General features: G+C 41.0%; 3 protein-coding genes across 8 annotated transcripts in view; 1 reads left to right on the forward strand and 2 right to left on the reverse strand.

The window, feature by feature from the left end:
* The window catches only part of ppp1r9a (protein phosphatase 1, regulatory subunit 9A), a 49502-nt gene extending 47148 nt beyond the window's left edge, over window positions 1–2354 (reverse strand). The window contains exon 1 of the mRNA XM_061760379.1: window positions 2236–2354. The gene's annotated coding sequence lies outside the window, so the exon portion shown is untranslated. The remainder of the gene's footprint in view (window positions 1–2235) is intronic.
* sgce (sarcoglycan, epsilon) lies at window positions 1–19994 on the forward strand. Of its 5 annotated transcripts, none has more exons than XM_061760402.1 (12): window positions 1–194; window positions 5902–6024; window positions 6263–6420; window positions 7097–7169; window positions 8586–8784; window positions 9751–9913; window positions 11542–11756; window positions 12372–12398; window positions 13859–14047; window positions 14245–14285; window positions 14874–14911; window positions 15040–16160. In XM_061760402.1, exons 1-12 carry the CDS (start codon window positions 149–151, stop codon window positions 15088–15090), a joined length of 1323 nt encoding a protein of 440 aa, XP_061616386.1. In that variant the 5' UTR covers window positions 1–148; the 3' UTR covers window positions 15091–16160. The 5 variants fall into 5 exon arrangements, with proteins under 5 accessions (XP_061616386.1, XP_061616384.1, XP_061616387.1 ...); XM_061760400.1 differs by lacking the exon at window positions 1–194 and adding an exon at window positions 1838–1940; XM_061760403.1 differs by lacking the exons at window positions 1–194; window positions 14874–14911; window positions 15040–16160 and adding exons at window positions 1838–1940; window positions 19858–19994.
* casd1 (CAS1 domain containing 1) overlaps window positions 15404–22773 on the reverse strand; it is a 14432-nt gene continuing 7062 nt past the window's right edge. Inside the window, exons 9-18 of one of the 2 annotated variants that reach the window (XM_061760387.1) lie at window positions 22055–22474; window positions 21389–21478; window positions 21191–21310; window positions 20938–21094; window positions 20785–20864; window positions 20112–20213; window positions 19900–20040; window positions 18365–18442; window positions 18184–18220; window positions 15404–16903 (exon numbers count right to left, since the gene is read on the reverse strand). In XM_061760387.1, coding sequence (XP_061616371.1) covers window positions 16614–16903; window positions 18184–18220; window positions 18365–18442; window positions 19900–20040; window positions 20112–20213; window positions 20785–20864; window positions 20938–21094; window positions 21191–21310; window positions 21389–21478; window positions 22055–22474 — 1515 coding nt within the window. In that variant the 3' untranslated portion in view covers window positions 15404–16613. Of the gene's footprint in view, window positions 16904–18183; window positions 18277–18364; window positions 18443–19899; window positions 20041–20111; window positions 20214–20784; window positions 20865–20937; window positions 21095–21190; window positions 21311–21388; window positions 21479–22054; window positions 22475–22773 lie in introns of both variants that reach the window. The other variant, XM_061760386.1, reaches the window with a different exon arrangement.

Raw genomic sequence — 22773 nt, forward strand, 5'->3', positions numbered from 1 at the left:
CTGTGTGCTCCAGCCAAGGAAACAAGGAAGAAGGAGGCGGAGGAGGAGGAAGGAATGCTGTGCAGGATGCTTTAGTATCATGGCTGTCAAACCCAGTGGCGATTCGGACACAAACATCTAGCTTCATGTGAGACTTACAAGCAGGACGATGAGCACCATGTCCGCTGCAGTCGTCGCGGTGTGGCTCGCCACGGGTATGTCACGATGGAGCCGACAAATGTTGCACGTTCGATGCGTGTCCATTGCAGTTAGCTAGCCAGCTAGCTGCTTAGTCTTTAGCCTTGCGTGTAGCCGCAGTGGGGGAGCTCATGTGGGGGGGGGGGGGGGAATGCCTAACATCTAAAATAACGCTCTTCGGGTGGAGTGCCTTCAACTCTAATCGTCCAATAATGTGTTATAACGTGTCTTCAACATTATACGCGTGGCTGTTTCGCGTCACCTTATTCATCTTAAATTGCCGTTCAAATAAGTGTTCATCATGTACGCTGACGTGCTTCGTTTTCATTGTAGCCCAACACTTTCATGCTAATTAATGCCACGCTACTGCTAGTGTTAATTTTTCTCTACAAAATATCAATATAGTACCCTAAAAAAAAAAAAAAAAATTTAAAAATCCGAGCTAAACATCCTCTCAGCAGACTTGTCATTTTAGTATTTATTTTTCTTTACAAAATATCATTATAGTACCTTGAGTTTAAAAAACATTCTGAACTAACGCAGCAGGCTTGTCCGTATTCATAAAGCCACATCCCAACCATTACAGAGCTAAGGCACACGTTTTACATGATAAAACTCTCGCCACAGCACCACACAAACATCATATAGAGTAAAGTCAATGAATCTCTGCTATTCATTGGGAGTGAGCCCTGCCACAACTAACACTCCTACGAAACGCTTTTTAGTTGCCTATAGATGCCATTCGGTTGCAACAATGGAATGCTTTTGTTATAATGAAGCTCCTCAGCAGCTCAATGAACCTCAACATAGTTACTTGCAGGGGCGTGCACAGGGAAGGCGGACGGGGCAGTGGTCACCTGAGTGGGGGCATCCAAGCAATCCAACCCTCCCTTAACCCCGTTGATGAATGGTTTTCAAGGGAAAAAGATTTCATCAGCCGACCATCAACGATTGGTTTTAGAGGGGCATCATCAAAGCCCCGTGCAGCAATACGTTAAAACGCCACTGGTTGCTTGGTTCCAAGATGACACCAGTTGGTGCCTTCAGTGCAAAAACAGAGAATTTGGGAGTTTTTCTGAGACTAAAAGGATAGGTTAACAACAACAAAAAAGTCTGAAAGAGGAACTGCAAATATGCAAGGATTCACTGTATACTAAAATAATAATGAGGTGTGGCGGTTTTGTGGTAGTGGAAGAGCATGCAATTGTTCTTTGTTCTGCCTGTCATTATACATCGCTGTCATAGATAGATGAGCAATGATACATTGTTTGTAGTAAATACATAATATTTTGACTAATTAAGTGAAATTTGACACCTGATGATCCCTCACGACACAAATGAGAATATTTGGTATACAGTAACCTTATTTTGTCGCATCAACAGCAAGTGTTTAGTTAAACTTCCAAAATGGAGGCAAAGTAAGCCTTTAAGGTAACCTTAACCACTCTCAAAAGGTTGTTGGTGCCATCAGTCGTAAACCAGACAATTGTCTAAAGTTTGGCAGATATTATTATTTCTCAAAATGTTGGCCATGACATTGACTGCTAGTTCAAATGTGACCCTACTATTGACACAAACCAAATGACTTAATGTATTAATAATAATGGTGTGTGTGATTCAAAAATGGCCACTGAACGACACTCTTGATCCTCTAGTATACATTGCGTATGCCAGCAACGCCAGACACATGGCTTTGCATGAGGGAAATGTCCGAAAGGAGAGAACCACGGGCTGGAAGCAGAGAACAGCCTTGTACAGAGATGGTGAGTGGGTGTGTGCAGTGGTGCACTCCATGTGTTGACCCGCTGTCCCCCCTCTCCTCCTCCTCGCTGTCATAACACAGTGTCATGCTCAACTGGTTCCCCCATTAATACTGCCATGAATGTTGTCACTTGTTTGCCATCCTAACTCGTTGGTGTTCTTGCTCTAACAGTGGTTTGCTCAGTTAAACCTGCCCTTGCAGAAAGTAAGTTTTACTGCTAAAGTCACACAGAAAACCGTTTCTACTATTATGACTCGACACTATTGAGGAATATTCACAACATTGATTCAGCTTACCTTTTCCAGGCAAAGTCAAAGCTCTCGAAGGTTCAACTGTAACTGTTGTCCACTCTATCGCTGTCTGCTATCTGAGACGCCAGCGACTTTCACTTCCAGGTTGTGTGCTCACGGCCAATCAGCACAGGCACAATGCCAAAGAGTTCGTCTGAACAGTAGCCATCGTTGTTTTCCTATGCTCCCCAGCTGAACACCAAAGAAGCACATTCATTCCTCCTGACTAGAGCGCCATGCACACATGAATCTGAAGGCTATCCCTCCCTTTTCTGTATGTCAGCGAGCCGGAGGTCCATCTGCTACTTTGGGTTACCACTCGGAATTTTTGACCGAGGCTTCACACCTGAGACTTGCGCTTTGACAAGGTCAGGCAAGGCCAGGCAAGCGAAAAACCGAGTTAGCCATTTCCAAAATCCCCCCAAGGCTTGTTAGTTATTTATGGACATCGGTTTTAATAATGGTGACTAGTGGAAGAGCGATTTGCTGCTCATTCCAAACCTTTTGTCTTTCAATGCATTAGCGTTGCTCTTAAAGCAGACGGCTCTGTCTGTATTGGACAGTTATGCATTAACCGGTCCGGGAATGGGTGATGTATTACATACAGTAGGAATTGTGCAGGTCATCATCTCCAAAGAGGTTGGCCAAGAGTCAGGGTGCCACAACTAAGCAGCTTTGATGCTATTAGCAGAACCTCGAGGTAAAGCAGTCATTGATAGTCGCCCATACCATCTGAATGGGCGAGACTAAGCCAATGAGATTGTGGGACACAGTACCTTCATTAATTAACGTATGTGTTGTTAACCTGAACAAGTAATAGCCAGCCCTTAAATATGCCTTCTATTTTTTCCTGAAGGAAAGTAAATCAGCTAGCTGTAATAAACTGCTAAACAATTCAGCATTAAACATGAAACAATTAATGATTGGAAGGTCAAAATAACAATAGGATATCTGCTGACAAGGAGAAAGCGTACTTGTAGTTTTTAGCTTTTAGACTGGATTTATTTTATGTTGACAATATATGGTATTTTAATCAACCATCATTATATTTGTGTAAAACTATTCCTACCATTTGTGCTCACTTGTACATCTTGTATGGATGTGCCACTAAATGGTTGAATTTGGGCTGCTTGTGGAATAGCCAGCCCTTGACCATGAGTGCACCATGGAGGCCTTTCCTCCTTTTGTGTGGTAAAGAAATGCTGAGGCCCAAAAGGGAGGATAATAGGACAAAATGTGTCTGTGCTTTGTCGAGGTCACAAACCACTGTGCGGGTTTTTAATTCTTGGTCTCGACTGTAATGTCGGGGTGGCATTGTTGCAGCCGTAAGAGGATTTGTCTCGCTCAGTTCTCTCAAGCCGTCCTTGGAGAGATACAATCACCAGCCGCAACATTAGGTACACCTGCATACTCATATAATAATGGTAACAAAAGCAAGGTAAGTTGTGAGGGAGATATTAATTGAACAATATTACTGTGGTTGTAGTTTTCAGTGATGTGCTGTTCATGGTATGTTGCTATTATCTTGTAAACAATTTATATTGAAAGTGTCAACCAAAACTGAGCATTCATATTTTTGAGTAAACAGTTTTGCATTGCATCTCGTAAAGAGTGTGCAGGTGTACCAAATAGAGCGGCTGAAGTTCATTGATATTTATACATTTAAATGTATGTTTGAAAAGCCCAACCTAAATCCAACAATGCAATATTGTAATATTCATAAAAAGTTGAAATTGATTGTTTAAGATTCATTCATTATTTTTCTATACGTACTACTAATCCTCACTGTGTATCAACTGGTCCCTACCCCAGCTGAAAGTGGGCGAGAGGCGGGGGTACACCCTGGACTGGTCGCCATCGAATCACACGGCAAATATAGACAAACAACCATTCACATCCACACCTAAAAAAATTTGAGTCTTCATTTAACCTATAAAGCATGTTTTTGTAATGTGGGAGGGAAGCGGAGTACCTTGAGAAAACCCAGGCAAGCACATGGAGAACATGCAAAAGCCCGGATTTGAACCCCCAAACTCAGACCACCCTCATTCCTTTGTTTAAAATTCAAAATGTAAAAATCTAGCATAAGAAATGACACATTTGTGGCCTTGCATGTCCAGTTCAGATTATTTGGCGAACATCAAGAGCAAAAATGCTTTTTCTCACAAATCTGGCATCATTTTTATAAGTAACACCATGTCAAGCGTGGACAAAAAGGCCATAGATTGTCGCCAGCTGTGACTGAGCCCTCGGGGACTTGAGACATATGGCCAGGTCAGCTTCTGTGTCAGATGTTGCCCCATTTAACATGTGCATGTTTAGTCTTTGAACTTCTAACCGCTCCTCAGTTCTCTTGAAATACAGTGAGACACTTGGGCCACATGCCGCCGTGTCACTCTTTAATAATCCAAGTTGTAACAGTGAGTCCTAATCTTTTTCTTTTTTTTAACAATGGAGATTTCCTCTTTCATGGACATGGATTAAAAGCTCAATCCTCTATTACTTTCGTCATTAGATTCTCATTGGGAGTTTTAGCCTGTGCAGAAGGAGAGAGGGCATGACAGTCCCATTCATGTGTGATAGTGGCACTTATGTTAGCAATGTCAGTTTGATGCTGATGGGGAGTGGATAAAAAATATATATATTTATTTAAAAAAACTGTGCCTGTGGGAAAACACACACACACTCTCTCTCTCTCTCTCTCTCTCTCTTTCTCTCTAGCATGCCGTGCTGTGTCCACAGGCAAATGTTTTCTCTTCCCACTCCTATTTTTTTTTCCTACCTTCCATGTGCACTCAAGCTCCCATGGCGATTAAAGAAAGAGTGCCCACCCACTGAGGGAGAAAGAAAAGGGCAAAAAGAGGGGAAAATAATAACGTAGGAGATAAGTGGGTAACAGATAGGGAAGTGGGCTGGCCTCGGCAGGGGTAAAGCGGGGCCAGCTTGAGAAAAAAGAGCAAATAACCTCCAGTCTTAAATTGTGTACATTTTTTATGTTATGTTTGCATTTACAATTGGGTGGGTGAAATACAAGGAGGAGAGTATGACAACAAATCATGGCCGTCTAACTGCACACACAAAATGATTATGCAATATTTTTATTATACAGCTACAAGTGTAAAAGTTACCACTGTAATAATGTTAAAAGAGTAAAACACTCTTTTAAACATGTTAACTAATGACAATTGATGAGGTTGTAATAAATGTTGCACATCATAGCTCATAAGTGTAAAAAATTGAACACTAATATTAAACATTTAAATAGTGAAACACTATTCAAGTACTTCACTTTACTGTACGAGTATTACAAAATCTTTTTTTTTTTTTTAAACTGTCCAAAGTTACAGTGATGACATTTAATAGATAGCACAGCAGCTAACTTGTGGCTAGTTGCTAACGTTAGCAATTAACTCTGCTTCCAGGACCATGTTGTTTTGCATTTGTAGAGGCATATAGTTTCCTGAATTTTTTTGTCAGTTTCTGAATTGTACACATTTTGGGGTGCCACTGTACAAACGGTGAAATGTGAAAGTGGATTTTAGAGCAACGAGAAAATGAAAAGTTAGTAGTTAAGCCACCCAGATGTTAAATGTAGGTGTTAAAATGATTTTGAGGCACTCATTAAATATATTGTTGCTTTTATGATTGTAACACCTTTAAACTCTGTTTCAGTGATCACCATCTTGTCGAGGTCGCACGCGGACCGTAACGTCTACCCGTCTGCAGGCGTGCTGTTCGTCCACGTCCTAGAAAGAGAATACTTCAAAGGGGAGTTTCCTCTATACCCAAAATCAGGTACAACGTTTTCAAATATAGTGATTTAGTGGTCTGGAATATAATACTGCTCATGCAGGTTGTTGAAAGTCATGCTGTATGAATGCAAAAGAGGCGTTCATCCTCTTCGAGTGGCAGAAAGTGCTTTGCTGGCAATGCTTCACATTTGGTCCCGGAGATCTAAATGAGCGTTATTGAGGTGGTGTTGACCTCTGTCAGAACGTTGGAGTGCATCTAATGAATGCTACTCTGCCTGCAGGTGACGCCACCAATGATCCCATCACTTTTAACACCAACCTCCTGGGGTACCCAGACCGACCCGATTGGCTGCGCTACATCCAGAGGACTCTCAATAGTGACGGAGTGCTCTACGGTTCCCCCACCGCCCAGCATGTGGGCAAGGCCACCGTCATAGAGGTCTGTCATCAGTGCTAAAAGGAAAAAAAGAAATGCCGGAAGAACAAAAAAACACAGCGCACACTCACGCAAAAGCTGCTGTTGGTCACAGCTCCCACCCAGCCACTCACACAGACATAGAGACATTACACGCCACCCCACCACGCCCCGCCTCTTAAAGGCACATGCGTGTACACAGACACTACAATACGTACAGTATTTCTTCTACATTTTATGCTTGCAAATTGTTGATTTTTGTTCAAATATGTTGAAAATCTGGTTAAAAGTGTTTACATGTATTTAAAATGTGTGGGAGGGGTAAAATCTACTATTATTATACAGACACACTTGACCTCCCCCCTAATAAACACCTCTGCAGTTGAATAAATAGACCCTCCTGATCACCATATGAGGAAAAGTGATTTTGATGAACTCAGCTGATTCGCTTTAATTAGCAGAAATGGTGTGTTACGGTTTTAGTCGCCAGGCTTAATTCCATTATGTTATTTCTGCTTTATTTGTAAGCTACTGTAGGAATTCTTTCTCCCGAAGGGCTTAGCGATCGCAGCATGTGCCTCCACGGAGCGTTCCGGCTCGGTCTGCCGGCCTCCGGAGCTCAGTCCGCGCCAGAGAGTTGCTGCCGTATAAGCTCCACTGATCTGATCTGATCTTAAAACCTCCCCCCTGTGTGTTGCAGATTACCGCCTATAACCGCCGCACTTTCGAGACAGCACGGAACAACTTGGTCATAAACATCATGGCCACCGAGGGTAAGCACTATTGTGAGAGCTTAGTGCGCGCACGCTCGCACACACACACAGCAGATCCCCGATTAAATCCTGAGGGCAAAATCACTTCTGGAATGGTGTAATGGGCCCCTCGAAAGTAATTCAATCATTCTGTCTTAATGAATAATAATACGCCATGAGGCATCCTTATCAATATATTGCACATTTAAATACAACGAGAGATTTGACATTCTTTTTTTTTTTTTTCTGTTTTAAATTTTTTGGGATAGGGTTATTTAAAATGCTTGAAATTACAATTGACGTCACCACAGCTTTGTGAGGTCTGCTTTGAGACCCAAAACATTTATTGCATAATTTCACCTCAATAATTTTGGAGTAGGTGTACAAAAGAAATCCCTCGCTATATGGCAGATTTTTCTGTTAAACATGTTTTTTTTTTGGTGGTGCAATGTTTGCAATGTTCTGCAGTCATTTCTGCCCTGGAGCTGCAACAGTGAAGCTTGTAAAAGCATAACAAAATGATATTTTATATGGTCTCTCTAGTGCGGCATGGTGGCCGAGTGGTTAGCACATCTGTTGTCTAACAGAAATGCACTCGAAGAAATCAGCCATTGATTGTGTTGCGTGAAAGCATGGTAGTGCTGTGGCTGGCACGTCTCCCTCACAGTACTGAATTTCATCTCCAGCCTTCCTGTGTGGAGTTTGTCTTGGCTTTTTGGTTTAATTGAAGACTCTAAATTGCCTGTAGATGTGAATGGGAGTGAATGTTTCTTTTCTATATGTGCCCTGTGATTGGCTGGGGAGTCCAGCGTGTACCCGGCCTCTCGCCCAAAGTCCGCTGACATAGCTCACCCATGACCCTTGTAAGGACAAGTGGTGTAGAAAACTGAAAATCTTGAAAATATACACCTCTTTGTAAAAATACGACTTTAATCTCATAATGTAATTATATTTTCCTTTTCACTGTAGTTAGCGGCTGTAATGTACTGTATTTCCATAACATAAAATTATATTACATGGTTAAGATCAGAACAGCAACTCAATGGGACTTGCATGAGAACGACTAACTGATATTGGTTATAATTGCCAATATAACACCATGGGTCATCACTATGATACGTAATATATGTTATACTGTATGTAATCCTGTACTGGCTTATTTGTGGGAACCAGCTGTTAGTATGTTATGCCTGGACCAACACTTCACGTGTGTGCATCTGTTTTTTCACATCCTGCGTTATTGACCACTCAGTACATGTATTTGAATTATCATCACTCCTCCTACATAGTGACGTCATCAACCATCTGGACCAAAGGGAATCAGACAGAAGCGTGTGGAGAGATCTCCTTGTCAGGACTAATGATGATAAGCCAGCACTGCTTTATGGATTAACATCTGCCCTCATTCCCTTCACTGCTCTCTTCATCCCGCCGTAGAGTTCCCGCTGCCCTACCAGGCTGAGTTTTACGTGAAAAATATGAACGTTGAGGAGATGCTGGCCAGCGAGGTGCTGGGAGATTTCCTGGGAGCCGTGAAGAACGTGTGGCAGCCCGACCGCCTCAACGCCATCAACATGACCTCAGCGTTGGACCGCGGCGGACGTGTCCCGCTGCCTATTAATAACCTGAAGGAGGGGTGAGGATGTAGGAAGATATGGGCATCATGTTGCAAGATAAACATGAAAAAAATATACACGGCAGCCACAACATCTTATGAGATCCAGTACAAGAGCTGTATAAAGAAAAATCTACCTTTGAAGAGGTAATAAAAAATATTTTTGATTGACACCATCAGAAGAGTATTAAGTTAACAATGTTTATTGGTGCAATTTGTATACTGCATCATGCGGAGACGTGCTTCTAATGTTGTGGTTACCTTATTGAGCTACATTAGAGGGGCAAAATACATATCGAAACAAAAGTGTGTACACTCCGCACATTTTTGTAAATATATCTGTTCATGGCACCACACTGAATTTTACTGTCACCTCAAAATAATTCAACACAGCCATTATTGTCTAAGCCACTGGCAACAAAAGTGAGTACACCCCTAAGTCAAAGTGCCAAAAGGGGCCCAAGTTGCCATTTTCCCTCCCCAGTGTCATTTGAATAGATAGTGTTAAAAGGTCTGGTGTGAATGCAGAGCACGTGAAAATCTGGTGTCATCGCTCTCACACTTTCACTTATGTGAGAGACTATCTGTATATGTATAAAGCACCTCTAGAACACATCAAAGATACATTATTTGTAGTAAATAATTTATTTTCCTATCAATTAAGTGAAACTGGATAATTTCCCACAACGCATCGGATGATCGCTCACGGCACACTAATGCATCGAGACACAGTTGTGGGAATCACTGTCCTAGACAGATGGAGTGCGTTAAATTCCCAAGCTTTTCTGCCTGGAGCATCTGTTGGCAAGCATGGCGTCAAAGTTTGACAATTTACCATGAGTTTTCGAGGATTTACCATGAAAAAGGGAGAAAGGGCCCATTCATTGCAGCTTGCAAGGAAGAAACAAGCCAATGTGAGCTTCACATCAAAGATTCATGCTATTTTTGAGCAGTGAATGTTCCCCCCCCCCTTGTTGCTGTCCATAGTGTGTATGTCATGGTGGGCGCTGATGTTCCCTTCTCGTCGTGCCTACGTGAGGTGGAGAACCCCCACAACCAACTGCGCTGCAGTCAGGAGATGGAGCCCGTCATCAGCTGTGACAAGAAGTTCCGCGCTCAGTTTCACATCGACTGGTGTAAAATCTCCCTGGTGAGGCCACAGATTATTCCAGTAAGCCCGGGGTTCTCAAACGTTTTAGGTCCAGCGGGTCCTCATAGAGGACATTTCAAATTAAAGATTCATGACCTGCTGAACAGACAGGAACCAAATTAAATTGAATTAATTCAACATGCAACCATCATCGCTAGCTGACATGCACTGCTTCCACCAAAAACATGGCTGCGAACAGAGAGAGGATACCTTTACTTCATTAAAAGTAAAAAAAAATAGACTCTGCAATGTATTTTACTACATACACCTGTTTTGATAACTTGACAACAACAAAATGTATTTTTAAAATCAAGAGCTAGTTGGAGTTAGCTCAGGTTTTCATGATATATATATGTAAAAATAAAAACAAAAAAAACATGTTCACATAGCTTTGCTTAACCATGTGAACTGACTTAACAAAAATGCGACATTAGCTATTAATAACAAAGGATTTGTTTTTCTTGGATTACACTGAGAAAGTTTTAATGCTAGAAGCTGGAAGTTTTTAAGATGGCACAAGACTGCGTTCGCCACAAATCAGCTGAAAACATCAAACATTTCTCTTATATCTCTAATAGCAACATCTCAACAGCATTTGATTTTACCTCTAAAGGGGCTTTATGTGGAGCTTTGTATTCTAATTATAATTAGTTTAGAAGCCTAAACCAAGTGAAAATGTTCCATATAAACACCTCAATCGGAATAAACAGGCCGAATCTGAATGGAATTTCATTTGGTTTTACAGGGGAGGAATATTCCTTTTGCCAAATCGATCAGAAGTCGATTTTCATCATGTAAACAAGTTCATGTAGTTTTAAGTCTTTTTTACATTGTGTCGTCATCGTCATGCGCGGAGGTTGAAAAAATTAACCAGCCTATATTGACAAAGTAAGGAGTAGGAAGTACAGATAACTCTTTTCAAATGTTGGTAGTAAAAGTAAAAACTTGTCATAAAAATGAATACTCAAGTACAGTACAGATACCTGCAAAATCAACATTTAGTACAGATATCTGTTTTCAAAGAGAGGGAGTAAAAGTTAAAACCTAGAAAACCTACTTATGTATAGTCATAAAGTAATATATTTGTATTTTGTTACTCCCCACCACTCAGTATGTTAGTTTTATTGGCCGTATGTTGATTTGCGGCGCAACGGTGGCCGCCTGGTTAGCGCATCTGTCTCACAGTTCTGAGGACTGGGGTTCAATCCCCGGCTCCGCCTGTGTGGAGTTTGCATGTTCTCCCCGTGACTGCGTGGGTTTTCTCCAGGCACTCCGGTTTCCTCCCACATCCCAAAAACATGCATGGTAGGCTAATTGAAGACTTTAAATTGCCCGTAGGTGTGAAAGTGAGTGCGAATAGTTGTTTGTTTATATGTGCCCTGCAATTGGCTGGCAACCAGTTCAGGGTGTAACCCGCCTCCTGCCCGATGATAGCTGGGATAGGCTCCAGCGCTCCAGCGGCTCAGATAATGGATGGATGTTGATTTGCACTTTTTATTTATTTATTTTTTTTTAAATTATAATTTGTTCCAAATTTTTGGGCGGAAGTTACGGCTCGCAGACCCCAGTTTGAGAACCACTGAAGCACACCTTTTTATTTTACACTTACGCACTTGTATTTGTTTTAGGTTGACATCAACAAAGTAGTCCCGGTATATGTCGCACGTCCTGAGCCGGGCCCTGGGGTCCTGCCTGAATTCGGGGAGTACAACCCCCCATCAGAGTCTCTAAAGAGCCGAGACTACTTCACGGACTTCATTGTGACGCTGGCTGTTCCTTCGGCGGTTGCGCTCGCTCTCCTCTTGATGCTGGGCTACACCATGTGCTGCCGAAGGGAAGGGGTGTAAGTGTCCCTGGTCTCTATATAGTGAACCAAATCCTGCTGCAAATAGTGAAACTCTTTGAGTAAAGAAACCCCTAAAAAGGTTTATAATTGCCTATGGATGGCACAAGATGGCAACTATTTTTGTCTAAATGAAACTCCTCAACATACTTCAACATAGTTCCTTGACACTAAGATGCCAGGTAATAGCAGCAAAGCAATATATATATATATATATATAATTTTTTTTTAAATCTAACTGAAACTCCTCAACTCACTTTAACATAGTTCTTTATGTCAAGGTGGGGACAAAGCACTATTTGTCTGAATAAATCTCCAAAACTCATTTTACCGTAGTTCCTTGACATCGAGGTGCCACAAGATAACTATTTTTCTATAAATAAAAGTTCTCAATTCACTTCAACATAGTTCCTTGACACCAAGTTGCCGCAGCAACTTTTCTTCAACGGCCACTTGTTGCCCCAGCAACGACTGCTCAACTGCTGTACGCCCTTTCACCTTTTACACCCCACCCGCTCAATCCCACTGTCACCATTGTGTCCATTTGAGTGTAGTTGTGTCTGTGTTACGACTGCTATTAGTATTTAATTCATTCCATCTTTGTTTTGTTTCTAGGAAAAAAAGAAACATGCAAACATCACCGTAAGTGTTTTACCTCTCCTGTGTGTTTTTTTTCCCCCTCCCTTTTTCTGTCCTCCATGTTCCTTTTTCATCATCATCCATGTCCAGTGTGTCAGTATCCATTGATCCTTGTGGGCTGCTCCAAAATGTAGGGAATTTACACTACCATATATATTAACTGACTTACAGGTGTAAAGTTTCCTATCTTCATGTGTTCCATGGTGAATAGTAGGGAAACCGAGCCCTACCTCGAATCGCGTAAATCCAGAATTGGCGGCCCGCAAAGAGATTTCTAATTGCCTCCAGGTGGCACAAGAGGGTGGCAAAGCACTGCCTTTGTCAAAATGAAGCTGCGTGACGCAATTCAACCTATTTCTTTGACACCAGTATGCCATATGATGGTGGAAAAGCCCTATTTTTGTCTAAATGACACTCCCATCGCTCTTCAACATAGTTCCTCAGCACCACGATGCCACAAGATGGTGGCAAGGCACTGCTTTAGTCTAAACAAAGCTCCCTAACTCACTTCAAACATACAGTTCCTTGGCACCAAGATGCCATAGTGGCAAAGCAATATTTTTGTTTAAATGAAACTCCTCAACACACATCGACAATTTCTTGACACAAAGATGCCACAAGATGGCGGCAAAGCGCGACTTTGGTCTAAATGAAGCTCAATGCCTCAACTCAACATAATTCCTTAGCACCAACAAGCCATAAAGTGGCGCCATGATAGGCGATTCCCCGAATATGTGGGGGAACAGATTATAAATATTTGTGAAATATATTTTTTTCTTTTGTAATCTTCAAGTAAATCTCAATTAGATTATCAGTTCAAAAAGTGAAAAGTAATATATAAATAAATGATTTTGATGTTTATAGCCTACAGATAATGAAAATCCCCAAATTCTTATCTCAAGGAATTAGAATATTACAAACCTCAATTCCAATTAAGTTATCACGTTGTGTAAAACGTAAATAAAAACAATACCCCTGGAGCGTGTGGCCAGTAGCAAATTCAAAATGAATGAATATTTGCAACAACAAAAGACGTTTATCACTTTTAACATTAAATAGCTTGTATTTGTAGTATATTCAATTGAATATAGGTTGAAAAAGATTTGTATAAATAACAAAAACAATACAATGATTTTATTGACATTTTTCACAACATCCTAACAAGGGTTTAATTAGGGTTTGTATATAACCGATTAAAATTATTTTTAATATAGATATAAGGTAATTAGCCTTCTGAAAAGTATTAATCTCTTGTGTTTAATAAATCTGTATATTACAAGTTTCACTTTTGCAATTGGAGCTATAAATAAATGAACTTTTCTAACAATACTGTAACCTGTATTTATATATATATACAGGTATTTAATAGTTTGTTGTTTTTTCCCCCCCCAGTAAATGCAAAGCTGCAGAGTGGACATCTGACTAAATCCAAATTAATTACAAATCTATTTTGGCCTCTGCAGCATCCAGCTGGTCCACCACAGCTCCATCCAGAAGTCCACCAAAGAGATGCGCAGCATGTCTAAAAACCGGGAAATCTCTTGGCCGCTTTCCACGCTGCCCGTCTTCAACCCGGTCAGCGGTGAGGTGGTTCCGCCTATCCACCCGGACAACTACGAGACCACCAGTATGCCCCTCATGCAGACGCAGACGTGAGTACGAGAAACCTTAAATTAAATAAGTTTTAAACATACAAGCACGGATTTAGAGCTTCAAACTGTCCCGTGATTTGTCCTAATGGGCTTGGAGCAGAGAAATATGTGATAATATGCTTGTAACATGTTTTCGCACGTCATTTAAGGCTGTTGTTTTTTAATTCCTACTCACTGCAATGTCTTCATGATTTCAGGAACCTGCAAAACCAGATTACTATACCACAACAACCATCAGGTTTGTTTTTGTTACGTCTGTGTCGTCTTGCATGCATCGACAGGAGTGTTTTATAACTCAAGTTACCATTTGCTTCTAAAAACAAAATACATTTTGCTTCGAGAAAAAAAAACATCTATGGAGGAGTAATTGAATTTAATCCAAACGTTCTATGGTAATGTTTGTGTGGTGCCTCCCTCTAGTGGTACACGAAAGAATCATATGTGCAGTTGAGTTGTATTTAACTTTTAAGTTCAATGCAGCGGATTTTAATATGTAAGAACTGTTTCATTTGTTTCTGTACATTTTTATGTAACTTTTCGGTGCAATACATCTTAATGTGATCATTAATTAGTTTTTTGGCCTGTATTAAGCAAAGTGTTAATGTTGAAAAGCTGTGCATAACTTTAGTCTTACATTATTAAATATACTTTCAAGGAATAAAACCAGCCTCATTTCTGATGAAAACTAGACTTTTTCATGTTTTTTATGACGGCGATACTTCGTAAGTTTGAGAGCCACTGCTCTATGAAATGAGACAAGCGGGCCGGGCCCCCTTGCTGTGTGCATGGTACACTAACCTCCTTTTCTTTTTCACTGCTAACAAAGGAGATAGTTATGTCATGTCTACATTTCGAAGGTTGGAGGTAGGCAATGTAATTGACTAATTCCGACTATAGTGAGCCGAATGATAATTCATTAGAATGCTCTTGTAACTGGAAAAAACTAGTATAAACAGATTAAGCTTAACCATCTATTCTCTGCTTCTTTGCAGGTAAATGGTATTCCTGAGGAGCGAAAGGTGGCTGAAGCACTGAATTTGTGATCTGCTACTCCACCCTCCACCCACACGCACCTTAAATTTGTGCAAATCTGCATGTCTCATATGCATCTTTTAAAGGGAACTCAGCATCCATACACTTTTTTTTTCAGTGTGCACTGCAAAAGTCACGTTTGAATATTTTGGAGTATTTGTCAAATGTATTTTTACTTTCTTTGCACAAGAGCCCTCTTGAAGGAAATGGGAGTTTTACATTAAATATCAAGTGTCACACATTAATAAATTCATTCAGAAAAAAAAAACATTTTTGTGCATTACGTTTGCCCGAATAGGAAGAAACGACTTATTTCAGACAACGGAAGCCAAAACTGCACATTTTATGACATTGTCGTCAGTTATGTACAGAACAATAAAGGCATTTATAAATATGGATACATTTTAACACATCACAAAAAATGTGTAACATATTTCAACGAGTATAAATAGTTGTTGCTTTTACACTACCAAAATTGAACCATTAAGGCCAGAGAGCCAAAGTACCGCTGTTAAGCAGAAATGAAAACATTGCTTGAATCTCAAATGTGGAGTCCACACTGAGGGTGAAGACAGGCTCAACAATTATTGATGATCGACACTCAAATCACGTCTTGTCTCATTGCAAATACAAAATGCAACTTCCAAAATCATTTGCAGTAAAGCACGCGCATCACATGTTCTGTATCGTGACAAAATATGATTTTTCGTAATCAAAATCTGCTTTGGTGCAGAAAATTAGCTGCACGTGAACTCATCGTCAGCAATGTGGGTCATTAATTAAAAGTGCTGAATCCTGCGTAGGAGTGGGCAGGTGACAAATAATAAACAAGCAAAAAATATTATTCTTTTCAGCCGAGTCAGTGCATGTTGGTGGCGACTTATACGAAGTCAGTGGGAAAAGCTGCATGTCGAAGAGGAGTCATGCATGTCGAAAGGGAGTCAATCTTGAGCAAGATGTTGGCTGTGCTGGCCAACCAGTGCATGTTCTACCACAGCTCGATGACGCAGATTTAAACATACAAAAACAAAAATCAAAACAACGTGTCGTCAATCGGATGGAATATGTTCTTCACTTCACAGGCGCGCAAAAAGTACAGGAGTATAAAATATAAGCTTAATTTTAAATAATTAAATACTGTACATATCACAGAATTTCAGAGCTACAGCAGGTGACCACAGTACAGTACCTTTTAGCACAGGTTACTCACTAAAAACATTAGCAAAAGGGGTCGTCCGAGTTTTGATCAGCAGAGATAGTTGGTCCATATTTTGTATATTGTACTATTTCAAATCAAATACTGTGATGTGGTCGATTTGGACAGAGAGTAGAAATCAGACTTGCGGTGAGCGGGAAGTTCTGAAATGATGGGACCTGTTTTTTTTCTGTACGTTCCCCCTTGCAGTGTAAAGGTGTAAAACAGTTTTCCTTTGAAGAGGATTTTTTTTGTTGGTTTTTTTGCCATTGTTCTTCAGTGTGCAACTATCACAGCAGTCAAAAGGTGTTCAGTGAATGACACGTTGCCGTACCACGCTTAAAAATGTCGGGCGAGACTCAGACCCCGGGCGAGCTCTGACGGTGTCCGGCCCAGAGCAGGGTTAGCAGGGCCAGGACCGCCACGGCTCCTAGCCTCTTGAGGAGGGCCGCGGTGTCCTTGGGGATGACCACCTGGGCCAGGTCGTTGGTGATGAGTGAGATCTCGTGGGCGACGCACACGAAGATGAACGTGCTGACCAGGATGTTGAGCGACGGGATGCCCGGGATCAGGATCAAGATTCCTTTGGTGTCCGCAGCCAGCCAGACGTGGTACTGGCATATGAACAGCTGGGGGGGGGGGGGGGGGGGAGACAAGCGGGCATCAGGCAAAAACGCAGCCTCCACGAGGCCAGGGGCAACGCGACAGCAGACAGGAGAGGTGTATGGCTAGCCAATTCAAGGACTTATTCAATGTCCTACTAGTTTGCTGAATTCTGAATTTACAAGTATGCTCTTTGTCCTCGCTATTAGGACAAATCACTGCACTAGTGACTGTCTCACTGCACTGATTTTAAGCTGCATAAAAGTAATAAACGAATATAAAATCAGGTATTGTGGATATTTTGATATCAAGTGCAAGTCTCTCTCGAGATACAGCATCTAGGTACTTTTATATATTAACGAGAGCTATAACTTTGAAACTATCCCACATTTTTTTTAGGTATAAATATTTATTTTCAAGTAAATATGGTTATTGCGGACATTTTAGTACCAAAAGCAGGAGGGACTGAACTATTCCAAACATATTGTACGTGCTACCCATTTATCTGATCTTCTTTCACACAGATTAAGTCAAATCTAATTCGACCTTCAGGTGACACACTGCACACACACTATCTCGAACTGTAACAGACATGCCTTTGGTGCCAAAATGTCCGCAACAGCCATACTTCTATGAGACTTTAGTACAGTTATACATAAAAAATATATATATTTTTCTTCCCAAGTTTCTTCCCTCCCAAGTCTGTAAAAGTACCTACAAGCTGTATCTCAAGAACTGCAATAGATACAAACATGATTTCGATATTAGAAATGTCCACAATACCCACACACATATTCAAATTTAGTACATTGATGGGGCTGAAAATTAATGCATTTCGAGGCATAAATTAAAAATGTATTTTTGGGTAGACTTCTTGGATTTTGGGGGTGCGAGTACTACTCGTGAAGCGCTAGATGTTATAAAGTAAAGTTGTATAACTTCAGAGGTAGCAGCATGCAGCAGGATAACAAATAAAGAGCTTGCCAGACAGGTGGTGGTTGTGGTTTTTGTTAACTATGCACAAAAAGTTCCAGATATTCAGATATTCGAGTGCAATGTTAAGATGAACCTAAAATGCACAATAACCTTTACAGGTGAACTTAATTTGACCTCTCAACTTTTGAATGCACGTCCAACTTTTCAAAAGTACTGAAAAACTGGAGTACTTTTTTTTTATTTTTTTTTAGCAACTTTCTGTTCAACAATTAGCTGAACGGCAAATCGCACTTTACTTTCTATATATTGCATCACACCTTATAATCACATTCTTTAGATGATCTAATGGAGCAATTCAAGAGTGTCTCACCTCCAAGGAGATCTTTCCAAACCAGGCAAAGAAGGAGCTATAGACGGAGCGGGCATAGCCGGGAATGTTCCGGATTAGAATGAAGGCCATGATCTGTGTGTGTGTGTGTGTGTGAGCAAAGCTTTAATTTCTTACATTGAAGTTGACGTTATGTGACAAAACAGAGCAGAGATGAATTTACCTGCAACACAGAGATGTACGGATGCATCTCGTTACACTCCGATTTGTTTTTGCAGCTGCTGGCCCACACGGAATATGTCTGGAATGATGGACGAAGACATATGTTCTTTTTGTTTCTCACAACAATGACGTGATTGAGTTGACGTTTTGATTATTGTTGTTCAGAAGTGAGGTGAAAAGATTACTGGCAATAGTTTGTGTGCATAAGACATTCATTCATTCATTCATTCATTCATTCATCTTCCGTTCCACTTATCCTCACTAGGGTCGTGGGCGTGCTGCAGCCTATTGCAGTAATCTTCAGGCAAGAGGCGGGGTACACCCTGAACTGGTCGCCAGCCAATCACAGGGCACATATACAAACAAACAACCATTCGCGCACACATTCCCACCTAAGGGCAATTTCGAGTTTTCAATCAACCTACCATGCATGTTTTTTGGGATGTGGCAGGAAACCGGAGTACCTGGAGAAAACCCACGCAGGGGTGGGTATAACATGCAAACTCCACACAGGCGGGGCCGGGATTTGAACCCCGGTCCTCAGAACTGTGAGGCGGATGTGCTAACCAGTCTTGCACCGTTGCACTGTACATAAAACAATCTTGGTGAATAAGAAATCTTTTCAAATCTCAAAGCAGTAAATGAAGCTATGAGATTTATTTAGGTCAAATGTAAAACCTTTCAGGGACATTGTGGTCCATTTTAAGAACTCATTCACTCAATATGAAATATGCAAGTTGGGCGGCAGACATTTTGCACTAACAATTTTAATATTACAGGTGTCTCTCAACAAATTACAATATTGGAGAATAAGATATTAATTTCAGAAGTTAATTTTTAAAAAGTGAAACTCATTTTCTATATTAAAAATGATTTCTTTATTCTTTCTTAACATGGTCAATTTGGGGGCTTTAATCAAAATTATAAAAATAAAATCATGAAATATGTCTCTGTGTGTAGCAACATAATATGTGAGTTTCACTCTTTGAATTAACTACAGGTACTGAAATACATTGTTTTCGGAGATATTCTAATTTAGTGAGATGCACCTGAACATACATAGTTACTGCTGACTAAGTATAAATTCTCCACTTCTGTTTTCTGAAGAAAATTCAGCAATGTTGTTCAAGTCTGTGGTATTTTTTAAGAACTTTGAACAGCAGATTAAATGTCATTTACAAGACTTTTAAAATACTGTATTAAAAAATAATAATCACCAGTAAGCGCCCAAAACATTAGGCACACCTATTTAGATCCAATCCAAAATTCTGTGTTAAATTATAATATCTTAGACTTCATTTATACTTTTTTTTTTTCCAATGACACTGTCAAAGACATTCATTTAACAATGTTTACTATTACTGTGATTGAAGTTTGTAGAAGTGCACTGCATCATACTGAGAAATGTTTCGAAATGTTACCGTATCAGAAATTAAACTCACAATTACAGACACAGTCTCTAGTCTTGGTCTTAGTCTTCGTCTAATTTTGCAGGAGTTGTACAGAGGAAATGTAGAAAACGGTGAACCGACTTACGAAGAAGGTGACGACTGAGAGGAAGAGGAGCAGGTTGGAGATCCAAGTCGAGAACAGAGCTTCTCCTTTGCCTTCGGACAGCACCTGGCGCTTTTGCAGCACCAGGTAGACGAAGGCGAACAGCATCCCGTGCATCACCACCTGCGACGCAAGGCATCCGAACAAGTTCGACCCCACAGCAGTCATCAAAGCGTCTCATGATGTAAACTTACAAATCTGTCCAGCTTGAATCTGAAACCCCACTCATAGATGCTTCCATTCATTTCAAAGAGCTTAGAGAAGGGCCAAAAGGAGAAGACGCTGTCAAAGAAATCCTGCCAACACAAAGACACAATTATTGGCAAAATCCCCAAAATAGTCATCAAACTTTTGATGTTATGCTCAAAAATGGTTTGCAATTTAGTGCCATTCAAGGACTTTGTCACATGCTATGGCACAAAACTTGATACCCAAGGTCCACAATAAGTCTCAAGATTTGTGAAATATAATCCATAATCCATTTTTGTCACAATTGTTTAAATTGTTAGTCACTGACAGTAGTACATGACTAAAATGATCTGTGGAAAAAATAAAATGAATAAATCTGCCCTCTCTGGCCCCAATTTGTGCCTCTAATTTAATTTAAGGTGGTGCTATATTCAAATCTCCCATGGAGTTTTAACACTGCAAACTCCCCCTTTAAGATGCATCTTTAAATTGCATGGGTTAAAAGGTGGGGGAAAAAAGTCACTGCTTACAGAACCGAACTTTTGGGTTCTTGCGTCAGAAGAACAATAAACACAGTGATGGCTTCTAATAATTACACAAGCTGGTGATACTTCATTCGAGATGTCACTTTCACTTTGCTATGATTTTATGACAGGTGCGTGTTGGCATGTGGCTCACCTGTGAGTAAGCCAAGACGCAGATGAACCCCAGAAGCGCCAGAAACTTGACCACGACACCAAGATACCACATGCCGCTGGCTGCACATGACACAAGACCACAGTAGGCGTAAAACGCGACACATTCAAAAGTCTACAAACATCGAGCGCTTACCGTTGGCCCTCTTCTGCAGGATCTGAGGCCACACGGCCAGTGTGCCGTAGATGATGACGAACCAGAAGGTGACCAGTGGGACAAAGTAATAGAACTGGTAGGGCCTGTCCATCACCACACACAACACCAACACCAGGAAGTTCAGACGAAAAAGCACCTGCGGAAGGAGGTGTATCAAAAATAAAAACTGACAAAAATGTGACAAATGACATTTAATTACTGTTATGATTACTTCCACCATGTGTAGTCTCACCTGGCATACTCTATACAGTCCAAAGTCTCCTTTGAGCCAAAAAAAGGAAAAGTGCCCATAGCCAGTCTGGAAAAGGTAGGCGGCCACCAGCACCCGCACATGCATGTACACAGGAATGCACTGAAAGGCACGAGAGTCATTATTCAGGTATTGAAATTGCATGTGTTGGGAGTTGTACAAGGTACATTAGTGACTCACAGCGCTGGCTCCAGATATGTGATAGATGAGGATGACGAGTTGCATCCAGCCCTTCCACTCATCGGTTTGCTCTCGATTCAGTAATCTGGTCTGTGCGGAAACAACTTGAACTTAGTCTAAGTGTCATTAAATGAAGTCAAAATGGAGGCCACGTTTCACTATAAGGATGTAGAACCATGTGATTTCTCCCTTCCAATTGGTGCGTAAATGTAAAGAAAAAAAACTCTATACAAATATGATACTGCTATCTTGATATTCACTTAAATATCTTTTTTTGGAAAAATTCACTTAATACATTTTGTATTTGTGTGTTTTACTGTTCGTACCGTTCAATAAACGGCTGAAAGTACATCGCGACTCGTCCCCCCTCACACACTTTACTCGAGTGATTGTGTATCTGAAGCCCGCTTGTAATTATTTGCTCACAAAACAAAACAAAAAAACAATAACAAAAAAAGACCAAGCGACAGCTCGTGACTTCAACAACTCGCAAGTTGGGTCACTCATAAGCCAAGGTACTACTGTACTTTAGTGAGTGTGTCATTAAATTTGATAAACAAACATTTGGAACAATACTCACTAACAACAATCAGTAATTACCGTCTGACTAAACCAATAGTTAATGTCTTAAAAATGATGCCCCTGCACATGCAATGCATGCCATACCTCTTTGCTGTTTTCACTGTAGAACACTCCCAACACAAATATGTAGATGAGCGGGATGAAGAATGTTAAGTGCGTGTAGAACTTCTGCTCCTTCATGAAAAAGTTGGCCCGATCACAAAGGTAAAAATAGGCCATGATGACACCCATCCTGCACATGGCCTGGAACGGCGCCTTGAGACCCAGTGGGGCCACTGCACTCGCCGGCTTCTTCTCTTCCAGACTCTCCACGTCCGGCGGCATGGGCCGGTGGTGCCGGTTGTTGCCAAGGACGTGAAAGCCCAGGAGGATGAGGGCAGAGCCCACGAAGAAGCACGCGGCGAGATTCTGGAGGAGGTTGGGCGGCGGGACCGTCTGGCAGCAGGAGCCGTCGATGTGTCTCTGGAGCTTGTTGCACACAGCGTTCATCAGCACCATGGCTCCCTAAAAAAACATGCCATTCTATTCACATTCAAACCTATGGAGACTTTCGAGTCAATGAAGCTAATGTGGATGTTTTTGCAATGTTGAGAGGAATATGGAGTACCCAGAGAAAACCAACCCAAGCATAGGGAAAACACATTTTGATGCAGAACCAGATAAAGGTGTAGAATTCATTATGTACTGTTACAGTCAGCTGGTTTTGGCCCCAACCAAGCCAAGATCCAGCAGAAAAAAACAACTTTCCAAATGTGGTGTGGACCATATGGTTTTGAATGAATGCAAGAATGCAGCAGAACAGT

Source organism: Phyllopteryx taeniolatus, chromosome 21, assembly GCF_024500385.1.
Source record: "Phyllopteryx taeniolatus isolate TA_2022b chromosome 21, UOR_Ptae_1.2, whole genome shotgun sequence".
Lineage (NCBI taxonomy): Eukaryota > Metazoa > Chordata > Actinopteri > Syngnathiformes > Syngnathidae > Phyllopteryx > Phyllopteryx taeniolatus.